We start from the raw sequence: 16,765 nt of genomic DNA, 5'->3' as shown, positions 1-16,765 counted from the left end.
ATGGACTGGATACAGGAAATGTGGCATATATACACCATGGAGTACTATACAGCCATAAAAAAGAATCAGTTCATGTCCTTTGCAGGGACATGGATGAAGCTGGAAACCATCATTCCCAGGAAAATACAGAGAAACATAAAACCAACCACCACACTTTCTCACTCATAAGGGAGAGCTGAACAATGAGAACATAATGGGCACAGGGAGGAGAATGTCACACACTGGGGCCTGTCGGGAGGTGGGGTGCCAGCGGTGGGATAGCATTGGGAGAAATACCTAATGTAGATGACGGGTTGATGGGTGCAGCAAACCACCATGGCACGTGTATACTTATGAAACAAATCTGCACGTTCTGCACATGTATCTCAGAACTTAAAGTATAATAACAACAAAACTAAGAAAACATGTATTAAGAAAGAAAGCAAGCTTCTTGATGTTAATGATCAAGAACCTTGATCATTATCATCTAAGATCTAGGATCCAGGATCCAGGTGTTTTCTGGCTCTGTCTGTCTTTCACACTGATGATTGGTACTCCTTATGGCTCATGGGTGGAGCCTGCAGCATCAGGGCTACCTGTGCCATTGTTCACAGGTAGTAAGAGAAAGAGAGAACTTAATAATTCTCTTACAAAGTCAGAAAGCTTCATTCTCAAAAGCTTCCATGAGACCTCTTCTCCCTTGTCTGTAGCTCAGATTGGATCACATGCCTATTCTTAAAGCAACCTTTGGGAATGGGAGTGGCATCACTTTTAGATAATCAGGTTGATTCCAGGATTCTGGGTAGACAGTTTAAATGTCCACTTGTACACAGAAGATTGAGTGCAGTTTAAACATGTCAAGGAGCCAGTGGCATAGCAAGTTTGTGACTTGATTCAGAGGTTACATATATGAGTTTGGGTTCTGAAAGGAGTGATATGTGTTTTAAAGGAAAAAAGCAAGAGACAGTGTTCTTGAATTCTTCAGTATTTTCAAACTCTTTTTGTGAATTTGTTAGTCTGAAAGGTTATAGTAGTGCAGACCTGGCCAGTTTTGTACAACCAAAGCAGAGCAAACATTCAGTCCACTGATTCACAAGGTGCTGAGGACAAAAGTTAGCAGAACAATCTGTGGTGGTGTAAGCTTAGTACTGACACTTTACTCATTTACCAGCTAATTCTCCCTTTTACCATGTGATCTGACTTTGTCAAAATTGGTCAGTTGCATAAGGTTTGGGTGGCTGAAGCATATGACACTTTTCAATTTTAGAGCTCATTAGGTGTTTTTTACCACTATTTCAACTTGATGCATTACAAATTTGATATAATTCAGGGAAAGGACCTGTATGGGATAATAACTAATCAACATTATTCTGACCTTTTTATGTAGAGTGTATGCTTCACCATAAACGTATTGTTTACTTTTGTCTCTTATTTAAGGAATATGAGACAGCATTAAAAGATGAGAGTTAAGTAAACTCTGGGCTACTATACAGTGGAATATTAATAAAATACATAAATATACACACTCCCTTCCTTAATCCCTCCCCAGACCCCTACACCTTTCTGACAGAGGCAGTCATGCCCACCAAATATTCTAATTGCTTTCTGCACTTCCCAGCTACCTTTCCGTTGCATGGGGATGTGTCTTGTGATGGACAATGGGCTGTGAAAGAGAGAGATTTTTGTTACAGGCCATGGCAGTAAAAGATCCATGCAGAATTCTTCCTGTTTTCCTCCCATGGGGATACTGAAGGGACCATGGATTGCAGATGGGCAGCTATAAAATGGAAGGATCTCCATTAGCTTGAGTCCCTGAGTGACTGTGTGGAGCTGAGCTTCTTGTTGACCTTTGTAGGCTATTTAACATAGGGGAGAAACGAACTTTTGTTGTGTTCATCCACTGGCATTTGGAATTATTACAACAGCACAATGAATACATACCTCCTTTCAATATTTACTCTTTGTCTGGAAGCACGTTTTTCAAACCTAATCCTTACCTCCTTGCCTGCTCACCCAGTAGATCCTACATAAAAGTTTATCTCTTTTTGATGTCTCAGTGTTGCCATTATAGATCTCAGTTATTGTGCTGATCTCTTATTACTCATCAACATAGATGCCATCAGGGCCTACTAAGCTAAGTAGAGTCGTTTGCTTTAAGAAGATGAACTGAGTTGAGTAGTAAAATGTATTCCCTAAAAAAGCATGTATGAATCTATAGTAACTGGAGTAACTAGTCTTATGAAAAATTGGAGACTAGAAAATTGCATTCAAGGATTGGTAGCTTGATTTTGTTAAATCAGTACTATTTCAGTTTCTCCCCCAAGTTTGTTTAGTCTCATTTTTTAAAAAAGACTTTATTGAGGATAATAGTCGTAAGAAGGTGTACATATTTAATGTACACAACTTGATGAGTTTGGAAATAAGTATATATCCATGAGACCATCACCACAAGCTATCCAGCCTCTCCAAAAGTTTCCTCCTGTCCTCTTTATTATTGTTTTTTTCTGATAAAAACACTTGATATAATATCTACCCCCTTAGCAAATTAAGTATACAGTACAGTGTTGTTATCTCCAGGCACTGTGCTGTACAGTAGATCTCTAGGAATTATTTACGTTGTTCAAATTATACACTGTTGTATTCAAGTTATATACAAGTTGTACTTTGATAGTTCAAGTTTAATAAATCTCTTTGTAGTTACCCTTGAGATCTGATAGAAGATCTGGTTAATATTTCTGAAGGAATTATTCCTTGGAGAATGAAGTAGCCTTTAGAATCACATATCTTTATGTCCCAGAGGAACTCCAAGACCTGTTCTTCACTAACATTATAGGCCGTCATAAATAACCCACCCACATGCCATGAAAAAATTGTCTTTGGTTTGGAGCATAGGTCAAAAAGTGGGACCCATGCTTGCTTTGGCCCACAAAGTGGTTTTTGCATAAGGAAAATAGGTGCCAACATTTAGAAATCAGGAAATGTAACACAAAACTCTAGATTTCTGGCTGCTCTTTTAAAATGGGTGGATGTGGTCACTCTGAGCCTGTATTAGCAGAAGGTTGGAATGGAAACAACTGAACTGAGGCATCCCATTTTCCACAGATCACGCTTGGCCCAGTTTGCTACTCACTCACTGCACTCACCCTGCCACTGCAAGTGTTTTGCTTAGAGGGTTCCTTTCTCCATTATCATGCACATATTTCCTGAGAGAATTAGTCCTGCCAGTGATTTAGGACTTACTTCCATCTAATGAATATTCACTTAGTATTCACTTAGTTTCACTTACTCTGGTAAGCAGACGCCTCAGAAATACCATTTGTTGAATAAGTTAAAAGAGACTTGGGAGATGGAGCTTCCACTTCACCTTGTCTGTACTGTATGATAGACCATGTGCCATATAATTGGAAAGCCTTACATAATTGTTGCCTCTTCTGTTCTCTTGATGTTATCTCCTTTATCACTGTAGCATTAAATTTACTCTAATGATACTTATTGAGATCCTATGTGCTAGATTCTAAGGGTTTTAAAAATGAAAGAGATACAGTTGTTGGCCACCAGGAGCCTAGCTTGTTGGCGATATTGTTAAAGAAATAAGCGCTATAATGTTGCCACAATAAATTGAGTATGAGAGAGAGAGAGAAAGAGACAGGTGACCTCTGATTGGGAGAGTTTTGGAGGAATTTTCTTAGTGGAAGGCACATTTGAACTAGGTTTTCATTGATAAGTAGGAGTTCTCTAACCCGAGATAAATTAGCTAAGCCTGCCTATAGGGTGGACCAGTTTGAAACTTTTACTAATTCTTAGTGAAGCATGAAAGGTAGTCTTCACTTTACATGACCTATGGGGACATCAAAATGACTACGCAAATTGAAACTGTGCAAAACACTCTCATCAATCAATGGGAAAATTTAGTGATTACAACCTTTAAATTTTTTTGTCAAAATATTTAGTCTCTTTTATTGTCAATCATAAATATATAGGAAAATGAAAAATAAAACTAAAATTTATTCAGTACACTCTATTGAAATGTTGGAAACACTGAGAATTAACACTTATTATTTCTTTGTAAAAACTTACTAAGAATAATTTGAATAGTGCTAACTTTCTTTTTGTTGTATAATTTACCATAAGGTGAGAGCATCCTTTGTAAGCCTTAAGGAATTGTCATACTCAGGAGTCTGGATCAGCTTCCAGTGTTTCATCCTGTGTGCTTTCAAAGTTGTGAAATATCTTCTAGAATTTCTTTAATGTGAAGTTTTTCGCCAGCATCACTTCCTCAGGGATATCTCCATCTTTTTTGTCACAGCCCTTCCTTGCTCATATCAGTAAATGTGTCGTCACTAAGTTGCTCTGGCTAAGCATCCGGAGCCACTCGAGTAATCAGCAATGTCAGCATTCCCACAATCAGCTCCTTCTCCTGTTCTCATTGACTTCTGATTCAGATTTCATTTCTGGCATTGTCATTGTTTCCTTGCTGCACTTTCACCTTTGTTGGTCAGTTTCCCCTTTTGATTTACCCATTTTTGTAAAATGCCGTGTGGTTTTATGACTAGGAGACAAGGAGTCATCATGACTACTTGCTTTGCCATCTGTGCAGAACTGATAACAGACGTGTCGTGAACAGTCACCAACAAACTTCGAAAGAGAAATGTGATTGGTCACTGATCCAGATGAGACCTGTTATTTATGGACTGAAGAGCTGGCAGTGAAATTTGTATTTGATGCAACAACTCAGAGTTTGTGTATCATGGTAATGGAAATGTAAACTTGTGTTGTTGAGGGATTGGTGGGTTTTCAACCAAGCTATAGTAACTGAAATTCATGCGTATCGGAACTTCGTAAAGCATGGACTATCTGTATTGACATTTTGAGTGGATTTGTCCTGTCCTCCGATCAGAGAGTTTAGCAAGTATAGCCCTGGCCACTTGATGGCATTCCATTAAAACCTCCTAATCACTGTAACAACCAAAATACTTCCCGTATTTCCCATATGTGTTTGGGGTTGGGGGTGGGGACAGTAACTTAGTTTGGGAACCATTTGGGGGCTATATCTGGGTCATTTCATCATTAAGAAGGCAGGGAGTGTTTGGAAATAGCCACTCTGTTGCTGATCAGTTACCTTAGCATTCATGGCTGAGTTCTGAGAGGTGGAGCTTTCAGAGTGACCTCCCCTTAAGATTGTGGTGCCTTCTCCTTCCTTCATAAGCCAAGGGAGGCAGAAAGAGCCTCCTCGACAAGGAGTCATATGACCTAGATTCTAACTGGACTTTGCCACATATCTGTCTGCCATGTAACCTTTTTGAATCCTAATTTTCACAGCTATACAGTAAGTTTCTCTATCTGATTTACAAATTATTTTGAGGAATAAATGGAAAATGTATGTAAATACTGGGTGCACGTGAGGAATTGTTCTGATGATGATGAATAACTGAATCGGTGGGAGTCCTTTCTTGGACTACAATGAAATATACCAGAACCCTTTAATGTCTCAGCAAAATAAACATCCTCAGCTTTTAGACACCCCCTCGAGTGAGAAGTTCGCAACTTTCCCATCTCCGCTTAGTTGGCTCTTTTCTCACTTAGCTCCCTTCGTGGCGAAATGCAGCAAATAGACTACCAGCCCATTATTAGTTCGTGAAATAACTTTTAACAGCCTCCTCCGTGAGGGACAGACCTTATTTCTCTATTAATATAAGGAAAATAGAGCACAAATTAGTTGGTCTTTTAGAGAAACAGGCTGCAGATGGCTCCCAGCTGGTAGCCATTTTGAATGATGAATTTTGAATAGAGTATAAATGTCGAGTTAGAGAGTTCAGTGTTCTTTTCCTGGTCCAAGAATAAATATTTTTAGTAAAGTTAGTATAAATAGACCTGTCTTGGGGTGATCTGAGATACTGATTACATACCTGTGGAGTTTTAACTTTACGTCTGGAGTGAAGAATTTGATGAAATAAGCATGTTAGTAGAATATTGCTGGCTTGGCAAAGGTTTCCTTCATCTGTAAGATATTATCCTGTAATTGCTGTAAACCTGCAAAATATATGGTTTAGTGAACATTGGTAGATATGTTCTCTTTCCACATGGTATACTAATCTGGAATTTGTTGCAGATGAGATAAATCTATTACGACTTGAGCATTGAAGAATATGAATGGAAATTATTTTTATCATGGATGAAACTACTTGTAGAATTTGATTAGATTTTACTTGTTTATTTTATTCTAACTTTAGCAGTTTATTTCAAGAAAGTGAAATTACTTAAATGATTTGGTGTAAATCTCTGAAATTTTTTCAATAGCTTACCGACTTTCTTCTAATTACGAAAAAATTTGTAATTCTAGCTTTTGTAAACAGTACCTTCCCTTCCTACTTGTACCCCCCAAAGCCCCACAGAAACTGAAAAGAAAACAGGAACATACAATTTTATATTTATTTGGCACCTTTTTAATGTGGAAAAGAAGTACTTAAGTCTTGGAGCAGGGAGCATTACTTCCTATTTGTAAAATTTAAATATAAAGTGGAAAGTTAAGGTAACTATTTACCTTCCAAAGCTGTTACATATCTATAGCATGCTATCTTCATCAGATTTTTATGATGAAAAAAAAACTTTTGCAGATGAAATATAAAATATATATATATTTTCTTACATCAACAATCCTAATTTTAATTGTTTCATATATTTTAAAATTGATATTCTTTGGGCAAGCCGTTTTGTTACTATGAATATTTGCTATTCATCAAATCTGATACTACCATAAGAATGAAGTTACACTTCAATTATTAGTTCCCTATAAGAAATGAGCACAGTAAATCTAACAACAGAAATTTAAAACAATTATATATTCAAATAGTTACATTTTTAGATGGACTCCTCCAAAATCTCTTTTCTTATGACATATAGCATTGCTATTCTAAGAGAGCAGCTAAAGAACCCTAGCAGAGATTGGTAAAATTGAGAAGAGATTTTTTTTGGTCAATGAGGATGTCCAGAAGTTGAAACTCACTTACCTGAAAGAGCAAAATCATACAGCATCCAGAATTATGAGTTAGAACAAGAGTTTTAAAATACTTAATGTGTGTTTTAATGTTCATGGAAAATGATTCAACATCAGATGTTTGTTCTTTGAACTTTCTTTTGATTTCGTGGTGGTGGAAATAGGGACAATAGTAAGATTTTAAGAAACTAGCTGGAATTCACTCTAGGGCTTCCCCCCACCGCCCCCACCCCCCACCCCTACCCCCCGGCCCCAAGACAACATCATTTTCTTCGCAGAGATTTTGTGGCTTTGCATAACTTGGCATTCCCTAATTTAACTGGTACCATGATATTGATAGTTTTGTTTCCATAAGGAAGTACTAATTATTTTAAACATGTTTCCCAACTTTCAAGTAACATTTCACACAACTGGGAGGCATCAGCATCATATTTTGGGTGGGGGATGACCAGAATGATCTGCTTAACTGAATTATTCCTTTTTGAATTATTCCTTGAAAGCAAACTAAACATTTTGGACATGTTGACTTACTTAAGCATATCACATGTTTCTTGGAAGTGATTTTCTTGTCAGATATTTCGGGAATTGGATTGTGAGAAATGTACAATATCCTCTTGAAAAAGTGTCCGTGTCTCTGTCCATTGTAGCATCCATAAAATTATCTCTTTATTTCCATGATGTTTTTGAAAATGTTACTTTAATGTTTATAGAAAATAGTTCAAAATCAGTAGTTTGTTCTTTGAGTTTTGGTTTTCTGAAGGTGCAAATAGGGACAAGACAATAATGAGATTTTTTTAAAGACCAAAAACCAACTAGCTGAAACTCACTCTGGAATTTTTTATTTCCCCTGAAAAAGAAATAGTCATTTTCTTCTCAGCAGTTTTGTGGCTTCTTTGATTTCAACCACATCTTCCTAGCTTTACCTTTTCCAGTTCCCTGATTTACCTGCCTTGATGAACATTTAGTACATATTTTTGCATAATTTGTGGATACTTACTGCCTTACTTCCTGCCTTGGCACCCCTTCTTCCATCCCATGCCACCTGCAGGAGATGTGCCTGTCAGCCCTCAGATCCAGTAACCTAGCTCCAGTACTGGGGTTCCTGGAACCAACCTCTACCCACACCCCCTGTAGAGACCTGTGCTTCCTCCCTCACCCGCCACCCCCATGACAGATGCTTCACACTCCACTACTTCCATCACTGACTGAGGCTATCACAAATTAATAGTGTGCCATACCAAAACTGTAAGAATAGACCTGGAGTCATTGTGGATGATGGTTTTAAAAGCGTCGTTGATGACATCCTAAGGAAAAATTTGACTTCCCGAAAGTGAGTAAGTGTGGCCCCTTCCTATGTGTAATCACTGCACTGGCCAGAATTTATTTGTAGGGAGTGTCAGCCAAGCACAGGTACTTGTTGGCTTCTCTTTGTGTCACGAATTCAAGTCAGTTTGAAGGGCATTAGTGTACACAGCCGTAGGACAGTGGGGATGACAAGAGACACATTACCCATCCTGGATGTGTGGGGTGAGCCTCGAAGCCCTTCGGCTGCACTGAATCACCCTCAGGGCCTTGCAGGTACCAGCCATCTCTTCTTTTTCCAGACCTTTCCACATGCCCTTCTCCTCTGCCTGGGACACTTTCTTCACCTTTTCTCCAGTGAGCCAACTTTTTCTCCTCCTTTAGGTCACAGCATTAGTAAGCATTTTCTTGAGGTAGCTTTCCTTGACTACCCACGACCAGGTTAGGATCCCCTCTGTACATGCTTATATTGTGCTGCCCCATTCTGAAACATGGCACATAGTACCGTGACGGCAATTAGCTTGTCTTCTCCCTTGTTAGATTCTGAGCTCCTGCAAGGTAGGAATCATCTCGCTTGCTGTTGTATCCCTAGTATCTAGGACTGTGCCTGTCTGACCAAAACTTATCATTGATATCATCATAAATGCAAGGACTGATATTATCAAGCACTCACTATGTGCCATGCTATGTGCTTTGGGTTTTCTCATTAAGTTGTCACAACTTTAGAAATAGATATGATAATGAATTTTACAGAGGAGGAAATTGAGACTGATAGAAGTTAAGTAGTTCGCTCAACACAGCACCCCTAGGAAGCAGCAGAACTGGTATTTGTCTCCAGAGTCCCTGCTCATAATGGCTAGATTACACACAGTGATGAACAAATAAAGGATGTGTGCAAAGGCATCCAGCCAGAGCTCTGTGTGGGGCCAGCAGCTTCATGAATGATCCAAGGAGTTGGCATTAGCTGGCCAGAAATGGTGTTCCAGAGAGTCACTTTTTTTCTAGTCGTATAGGAGAGGTCAGCTCCAGATGCCAAGTTCTAATTACTGGCAGTTTGTTTTCTCTAAGAGGTTTGGCATTTACTCTGGCTCATAGAACTTTAGAGGTCATGTGGTATAGTATACAGAACTCTGGTGTTAGAATTAGGGATTCGAGGCTTGGAATTACCCCACTTTCCCTTAAACACAATGTTGATGTGAGTAGGTTGAGAGTGGTCTTTGTGAGCCCACTTCTCTGCACAGTATAGACAGGGAGTTGTAGTGGGAGTTAGAGGGAGTGTGTATAAAGCTGTCTTCCCAACTTGATGGCAGTTACCTACTGCTCTTAGGATGTTTTCTCTGGCATATTATTTCCTGTCATGGGGCACCTATTGGTGCTTAATAAAATAAGTGTACATGCAGGGTGATTTCTGGGCAGTTCTACTAACGATTTAAAATTTCAGAAAGTTATGCCTTCTACCCATACATTAAAAGGGAAACATCTATTACAGTATCATAATATGGCCCTTGACATCATTTACTGGATTAAGCAACGCATTATTTAATTCAGAAAAGGAAAAGCATGTAGGTTGTTTTCTTACTGCCTCCCCACCAACAGCAGCATTATAGTAAGATCTTATTTTTCTTTCTTTCTGTTTGTTGTTGTTGTTGTTTTAGAAACAATGTCTCAGTCTGTAGCCCAGGCTGGAATGTGGTAGCATGGTCATAGCCCACTGCACCCTTGAACTCCTGGGCTCAAGTGATCCTCCTGCTTCAGCCTCTTGAGTAACTGGGACTACAGGTGTATGCTACCATGCCCAGCTAATTTTTGTATTTTTTTTGTAGAGAGAGAGTCTCACTATATTGTCCAGACTGGTCTCAAACTCCTGGCCTCAAGCAGTCCTCCTGCCTCAGTGCTGGGATTATAGACATGAGCCACTGCATGCAACCTTATTTTTCTATCTTATCTCTTTGAGAGTCTAAAGTAACTTAGAGGAAAATTCTGAAACTAGTTAAATCCAGGGCCTGCTGTGTACAGGGCAGAGAATTTAGTTTTTGTTTTGCAAAGACAGGCTGTAAATAAGTAAGTACAGAAAATAAGAGGATTTCCACTTGCAATAAGGGTTAGGAGGGAAATAAACACAGTGAGGTGGGAAGAATAATTGTGTTTGGGTTGGTGTGAGAGTAGAAAAGGATGAGGAGTTGGACAAGATGGCAGCTGAAGTCTGAGCATGAGAAGGGGCGGGGATGGGAAATTGTGGGGAAGAGGTAACAGTGAATGCAGGAGCTCAGAAGGGGAGCCTGCTGGACGTGTTGTTGAGGTGGCATCATGGCTGATACCGAGGGAGTTGAGAAATAACATTTTATGTTTTATTTTTTACTACTGGTTTAGACTTAACTAACCAAGTTAATGGCGCAAACAACTAAACACATTAGCAGAGACAGGCATGAATGAGAGAAGAAGCAGCTGGGGCCAGGTTCTGTATGGTTAAGGTAACGAGCTCACCTGCCTTCAGGGCCAGACCAGTACCTTGACTTAGTGAAGACAGTGTGGCCTTACTTTTGTTCAATTTTTAATAGAGCCATAGGTGTAGAGAAATATTGCTCTGAGAAAAACAGCAAACACCATGATAAAATGGCAAGTGAGCAGTACAATGCCATGATGATGATGGCGAGTGGCCTTTGACCTCAGAGAGACACAGTAGGGACTGGGAGCAGCTCAGAGCCTGCTGACCCTGACTGAAGGGGACAGCTGTTCCTCAGTGCCAGCCAAACATTGCCATGTGGGATTGTGAGCTGTCTGTGCTAAATTTGCCAAGTTTTCCAGAGACCCAGAAATCTGAATTTTTCTATGAAATTCCCAGATTTAAAAATGTTGGCTCAAACTTTAAAAAACCCTACAATGAATAGACAAAATGCATATGTGGACTTACAGTCTGAAACATCTGCTGGAACAGCCCTTTTATATTATGATAAAGGGGGTTCAATGAAGTATGATACATGTGAACCATTTCCTTGTGCCTGGTACATAGCCAGTACTGAGGAGAAAAAGGTACTTACTATTCATTGCACTCTTGATGTGTTTAAGTTGTTTTCACCGTTAATTTGTTTAATGAACTCTCAATCCATATTAAAGATAAGTATTATCCTAGTTTAATTCAAGTGATTGAAGTAATGAATGATTTTTTTTTTCTGTTTGCATATTGATTAGTAGTTTGCCCTATTAGTTTGGTTAATTCTATGTTTGTGTTACATGAGCAAACATTAATTTTGTGTAATTCATGCAAAATTAGTGAGGAACAAAGGATGCACGTTCTAAATCCTGTTCTTCTCTTGTTTACTGTCCATTTCCATTGCTGGGCAGTCGTTACTTGTCCTGGTGCTTCCACTCATTTAGGTCTTGAGACCTCCTAGCCAGTGTTAGCTGCATGTGCAAGTGGGAAGGACCTTTGGCAAAAATGCCATTCTGAACCAGGAAAAGGATGATGGGGAATGCAGTCTTACGACGTGATGTCGCATTTAGAAGGTTTTCATCAGTTTTAATGAAATACAAATGTGCCCAAAGTAAGTTATTTTTTCCCCCAGGAAAAAAAATCTTCATTTAGTATGGTCTAACTCATGCAGTTTTGTATTACAGGAATCATGTTTGGTGTGTTGCAATCCCTTGGCAATTGTCTTGGGGAATTTTATTCAGCGCAAGCATCTCTGACGGTTCTGGCATCAAGTTGGGTTAATTACTTGTTCATGTACTTTTTGGTCTTTGTGTTAAAATTCTGAAGCATCGTGGAGAGGAACACTGGGAGTAACAAAATATATTTGAATATTTCTAATAGATTAAAGGCTTATAAAAAAATCCTTTTCCCCCCAAGGGTTTTTTTTTTCTTTGCATTGTTTTCAAATGAGATCATTTTGTATCAACATGAAGCTAGGAACTTGAAAATAAACTTTTTTTGTGTATGAAAAATCTTATCTGTAAATACAAGTTTTTAATTGAGTCAATATTTCTCTCAATTTTGGTTACAGATCATGGAGGAAACAAATACGCAGATTGCTTGGCCATCAAAACTGAAGATTGGAGCCAAATCCAAGAAAGGTAAATTGTGAGAGAGCGAGAAATAGGTGGTTTTGATAACTGAGATTATGGAATCACTGCAGGTTTGCTGGGGAGAAAACTAACCTTTATTCTTAACACTTTTGTCCCAAAATATTTGTTAAGTGGAAGTCTTTTAGGAGGATTTTCGTGATTAAAAATAATATATAGTTTTTATCCAACAACAGAAAAATATTAACTATTAACATTATGATAGAAATGTAAAAAGATACAGCAACCTGTGATTTCAAGGGTGCTCATTCGATTGATGTCATGAGTCATGGTAACTCTTCACATGTTTTTAACACATAAATTTCTATTGTTTACATTTCGGAGTTCTTATTTATGTACTACACAGGTTTAATAGCTGCTTTTTTTTTTTCCTTCCAGTATGATATGAACCTTAGATTTCAGGTCTCGAGTGCTGCTTGTCTTCATCTGTCAGACAGCAAAGAACTCATTAGATTTCCCTTTTAGGCTGAGTGTTTCCCTTGCCTGGTTTTACCCTATGGGACACTACCCAATGTATAGATGTTCAGAAATGAAAATGCCTCCTTAGTTTTCTCCCTGGATTACATAGTATTTTCAAATGTGACCTGCTAGTATATATTTTTATGGATAGTTTTTAAAATATGACCTTAGTCTCAACAAACTTTGTTGAGTATATTGCATTAGAAGAATACAGATGCAGGTAGTTGTCAGGATATAATGACAAATACCATCAAACAATTAAAAAATAATTGCAGTCTGAACATTATCCATCATGGTCTGGCTTTCTTATTGTTGCTGTTTAGTTTCATATTTGCTGCCCCTTTTCCCCATGATTTACTGCTAAATGATAACATTGCAAGATTTCTCAGTTTCCTTTCTTACTTCAGTCCAGTTTGCCTTCTTTTAATTGCATTTTGTTAGAGTTAACTCATCACATGGAATAAAAATTATTTTAGTTATTTAGTGAGTGTTGTTAGCTGGACTTGAATTGACAGGAATTCCTATAGAAACTCCTATCTTGTTACTTTTTGTTGTTGTTGTTTTGAGACAGGGTCTCACTCTGTCACCCAGGCTGGAGTGCAGTGGCATGATCATGGCTGACTGCAGCCTTACCCTCCCAGGCTCAAGCTATCCTCCCACCACAGACTCAAGTAGCTGGGACTATAGGCACACACCACCATGCTTGGCTAATGTTTGCATTTTTTGTAGAGACGGAGTTTCACTATGTGTTGCTCAGGCTGATCTTGAACTCCTGAGTTCAAGCAACTCTCCTGCCTTGATCTTTCAAAGTGTTGGGATTACAGGTGTGAGCCACCGCACCCAGCCTTGTTACCTTTTTAATTGTTATCATGGGCGGCAAGGAATTGGGAACTTATATGCTAAACAATCATAAGAAGACATGGTGAATTTGCAAGTGCAATTCTGTATCTTTGTATAAACCGGTATTTCTCAAGTGCTGTAGAATATATTCTTACTTAATCTTCAATAATTTTTGTGGTATGTTGGAATGTTTTGTACTCATTATGCAGAAGAAGAAACTGCCGTTCATGGATTATCTAGCTATTTGCAGCATTTAAAAATTTCTGTCCTACTACTTGAGTAAATTGGAACTTGAATGTAGACTAAATATTCTTTCCCTATTGTCAGGCATTTTTACTTAAAGAATAAAATTAGCTTTATTACTAGCCTAATAAAAATGCAACTTAATCAGTCTCCGAAGAAAATCCCCAAGGAAACGTGAACATTAAAACAATTCCAGATAACTTTTTATGTCTTATTCTCTTGCAGTATCCATGCTGTTGTTTTCCTCTCCCCTATGCCATTATCCTGAGAAACTGAGAACTGATTAGTTTTTGTTCAAAATGTGGTGACAGCATTAGACATTTCAGAAAATACGGAAATGAATAGATTTTATTCATTGGTTTCTTGTCATTGGCACTTAACCCATTCAGAATGGCCAACTATATTGCACATTTTGATTATATGTGTTGCTTTGGAATTAAGAATATTTCAGCAGTACATTCTACAGCATTTGACATAATTTCCACATGGTTAAAATTAACCTTTGGAATTGTGCCTAAGAATTGATCCCTTCAGGCCTGGATCTACAGGCATCATTTTATTTTGTATTATTTATGAAGTGTTTTGGATGTATATACTACTATATGATGCACAGAATGCACTTAAAGAGAACACGGAAGAGAGAGAATCAGAAGTTTGCCTCAGAGGAATTTACTGTTCAGAATTTACTTGAGTTGTTCTTATCATTTAAGCACACAGCTGCTGAATCAGTTCTTGGCTAATATCCCTGGTATGTGTATACCTATATTATTTTTTAAATGATGCACTTCAGAGATGCAATTTTTGGACCAAAATTTGTATTTAATACATGTGAATTGAAAATGGCAGGAGGAATGTTAGAAGGTAATTATTTGCTCTTTCATCTGATGTGGCCGTTCCTTCTCACCCCTGAGTGTTGTAGAGGGAGGAATTGTTGGTATTTAATGCTTTTTCATTCCAGACTATTATTATTCAGGAGACCCAAGAATATAAATGTATTTAGGGACCCATGCCATGTTTTGGGTGATAATTACATTCAAAATCCCATGGTGATGTGAAACTTTGGAATATACACATAATCCCCAGGCTGTGCTAGAGAGACAGTACAGCCATAGGTTTGTGTTGCATGTCACTTTTGAGTTTCTAAAATGTGTGTTGGCTAAATATTTGAGCCTAGACAAACATTTTTCATAGCCACTGTTACCAGTTTGCCCCCTTCTTTACCTTACTGGAATTTAGTCCTGTGTTTCCTAAATTAGCTTCCACAGCTCTGTCTAAACTTTATTTTTTGAGCCATTAATCCTATATCCAGAACTGCTGTTTGAGTGGCCGTACGGCTCACTTGCTTGAAGAGCTGGTAGGAAGCTGCCTGGCAAGAAAAGCAGCCAACAGCCTGAATTTGCCATCAGTTAGCGAGTTCAGATTCTTCTCCTTTAAAGATGCTGGCTCAGTAGTTCTGAGGCTGGTACTGGGAGCTGCTATATTTAACAAGTTTCACTGCTTGTTCTTATGGTCAGGCTGAGATTTGTGAGGAAACACAAATCTCACCATCTGACTTGGAAATATCATGATTTAGTCACTAAGAAGACCACGTGTTCTGAAGGCAGTGGGTAACCACTACTGAGAAACAGGCAGAGTCCTTCTACAGTCACTTCTGGATATGGCCCATCTTGGCATCTATAGAACTACATTTTTATGGATGCATTAATTTCATTGTTCTATCATCTTTGTAGTCAGTTAACGTGGATTAGTTTAGAGTGATGACAACCTCGTTGTTCTGTGCCTGTGCTAAATGTTGGATAAAAGACCATCTAATTTTTGTCCATTCCCTTCCCTCCTCCCTTTCTTATCTCACTTTTCTTACCTTTCACTCCCCTTTCATTCTTCTGTGACTGTATTCTAGATGGAATATAGTGGGGGAAAAAGTAATAGAAATATTTTCATGTGCACAGGGCATTTTAGGTAAGTGCATGTTTTGTGATATAAACTAAGGAACTATAGAATTATTTAAACTTTTTTAAATTTTAGATTCGGGGTACATGTGCATGTTTTTTTACATGGGTTTATTGCATACTGGTGGAGATTGGGCTTTTAGTGTTACTGTTACACAGATAGTGAACATTGTACCCAATTGGTAATTTTTCAAGGCCTTGCCCTAGAATTTTTAAAAACATCTCTAGAGTATTGGAAATTATTGGAAGGTTGAATCCGCATTAGCCCTGGAGAGAACTGAGCATTTAAGGTTCAGTATAATGGACATTTAAATCGGTGAACGTAGAATTGTCTTAAAGAGCGTCACAATTAAGAAAAAGCATTATTTGGTATTTCTTCTGTATAAAGTAAATTTATTTTGAGTGGATAAAAAATCTAACTGATTCCAACTCTTAGAATGAGAATACTAGAGCAGTCTCCTTTATATTGAAAAATTTGAGGTTTGTGCCTGTGAAACCAGTATTTAAGGATTAAGGTGTTTAATACCATACACCCTTACCAACAGAATAACTTCAAGCACTCATTAAAATTTTTAACATGCTATTCTGAATCATAGCCTTAGTATTTTAAAATAAATGCAGCTTCATTAAAGTACAAATTGCATTCTTAACAAATTTGATTGTTTTGCCAAATAGAAGTCCTGCCAGATCTGCTTTAAGAAATAGATAAAAATGATTTGTAATGAGAATTTATCACACTGGTATATTGTGTTGTGAGCTTCATGATGCTAGATAAGTTTGTTTTCTTAAACAGGTAAACATTTTTCTCACAGTCATCTTTTCCTCTTAATCTGCTTATCAGTCTCTTCTTAGACTGGCGAAGGTAAACGATAAATGATATGGATTGGCTCTGGGTCCCCACCCAGATCTCATCTCGAAT

The 16,765-nt window shown here is 38.1% G+C and overlaps 1 protein-coding gene across 3 annotated transcripts in view; it reads left to right on the top strand.

The window, feature by feature from the left end:
• The window catches only part of BICC1 (BicC family RNA binding protein 1), a 329,285-nt gene that overhangs the window by 192,803 nt on the left and 119,717 nt on the right, over window positions 1–16,765 (top strand). For all 3 annotated transcript variants that reach the window (XM_007963396.3, XM_007963397.3, XM_073019140.1), the window contains exon 3: window positions 12,277–12,346. In XM_007963396.3, the coding sequence (XP_007961587.3) occupies window positions 12,277–12,346 (70 nt within the window). The remainder of the gene's footprint in view (window positions 1–12,276; window positions 12,347–16,765) is intronic.

The sequence above is a fragment of the Chlorocebus sabaeus genome, chromosome 9 (assembly GCF_047675955.1).
Source record: "Chlorocebus sabaeus isolate Y175 chromosome 9, mChlSab1.0.hap1, whole genome shotgun sequence".
Classification (NCBI taxonomy): Eukaryota; Metazoa; Chordata; class Mammalia; order Primates; family Cercopithecidae; genus Chlorocebus; species Chlorocebus sabaeus.
Note: the sequence above shows the minus strand (reverse complement) of the source record. Positions and strands in the feature narration are given on the sequence as shown.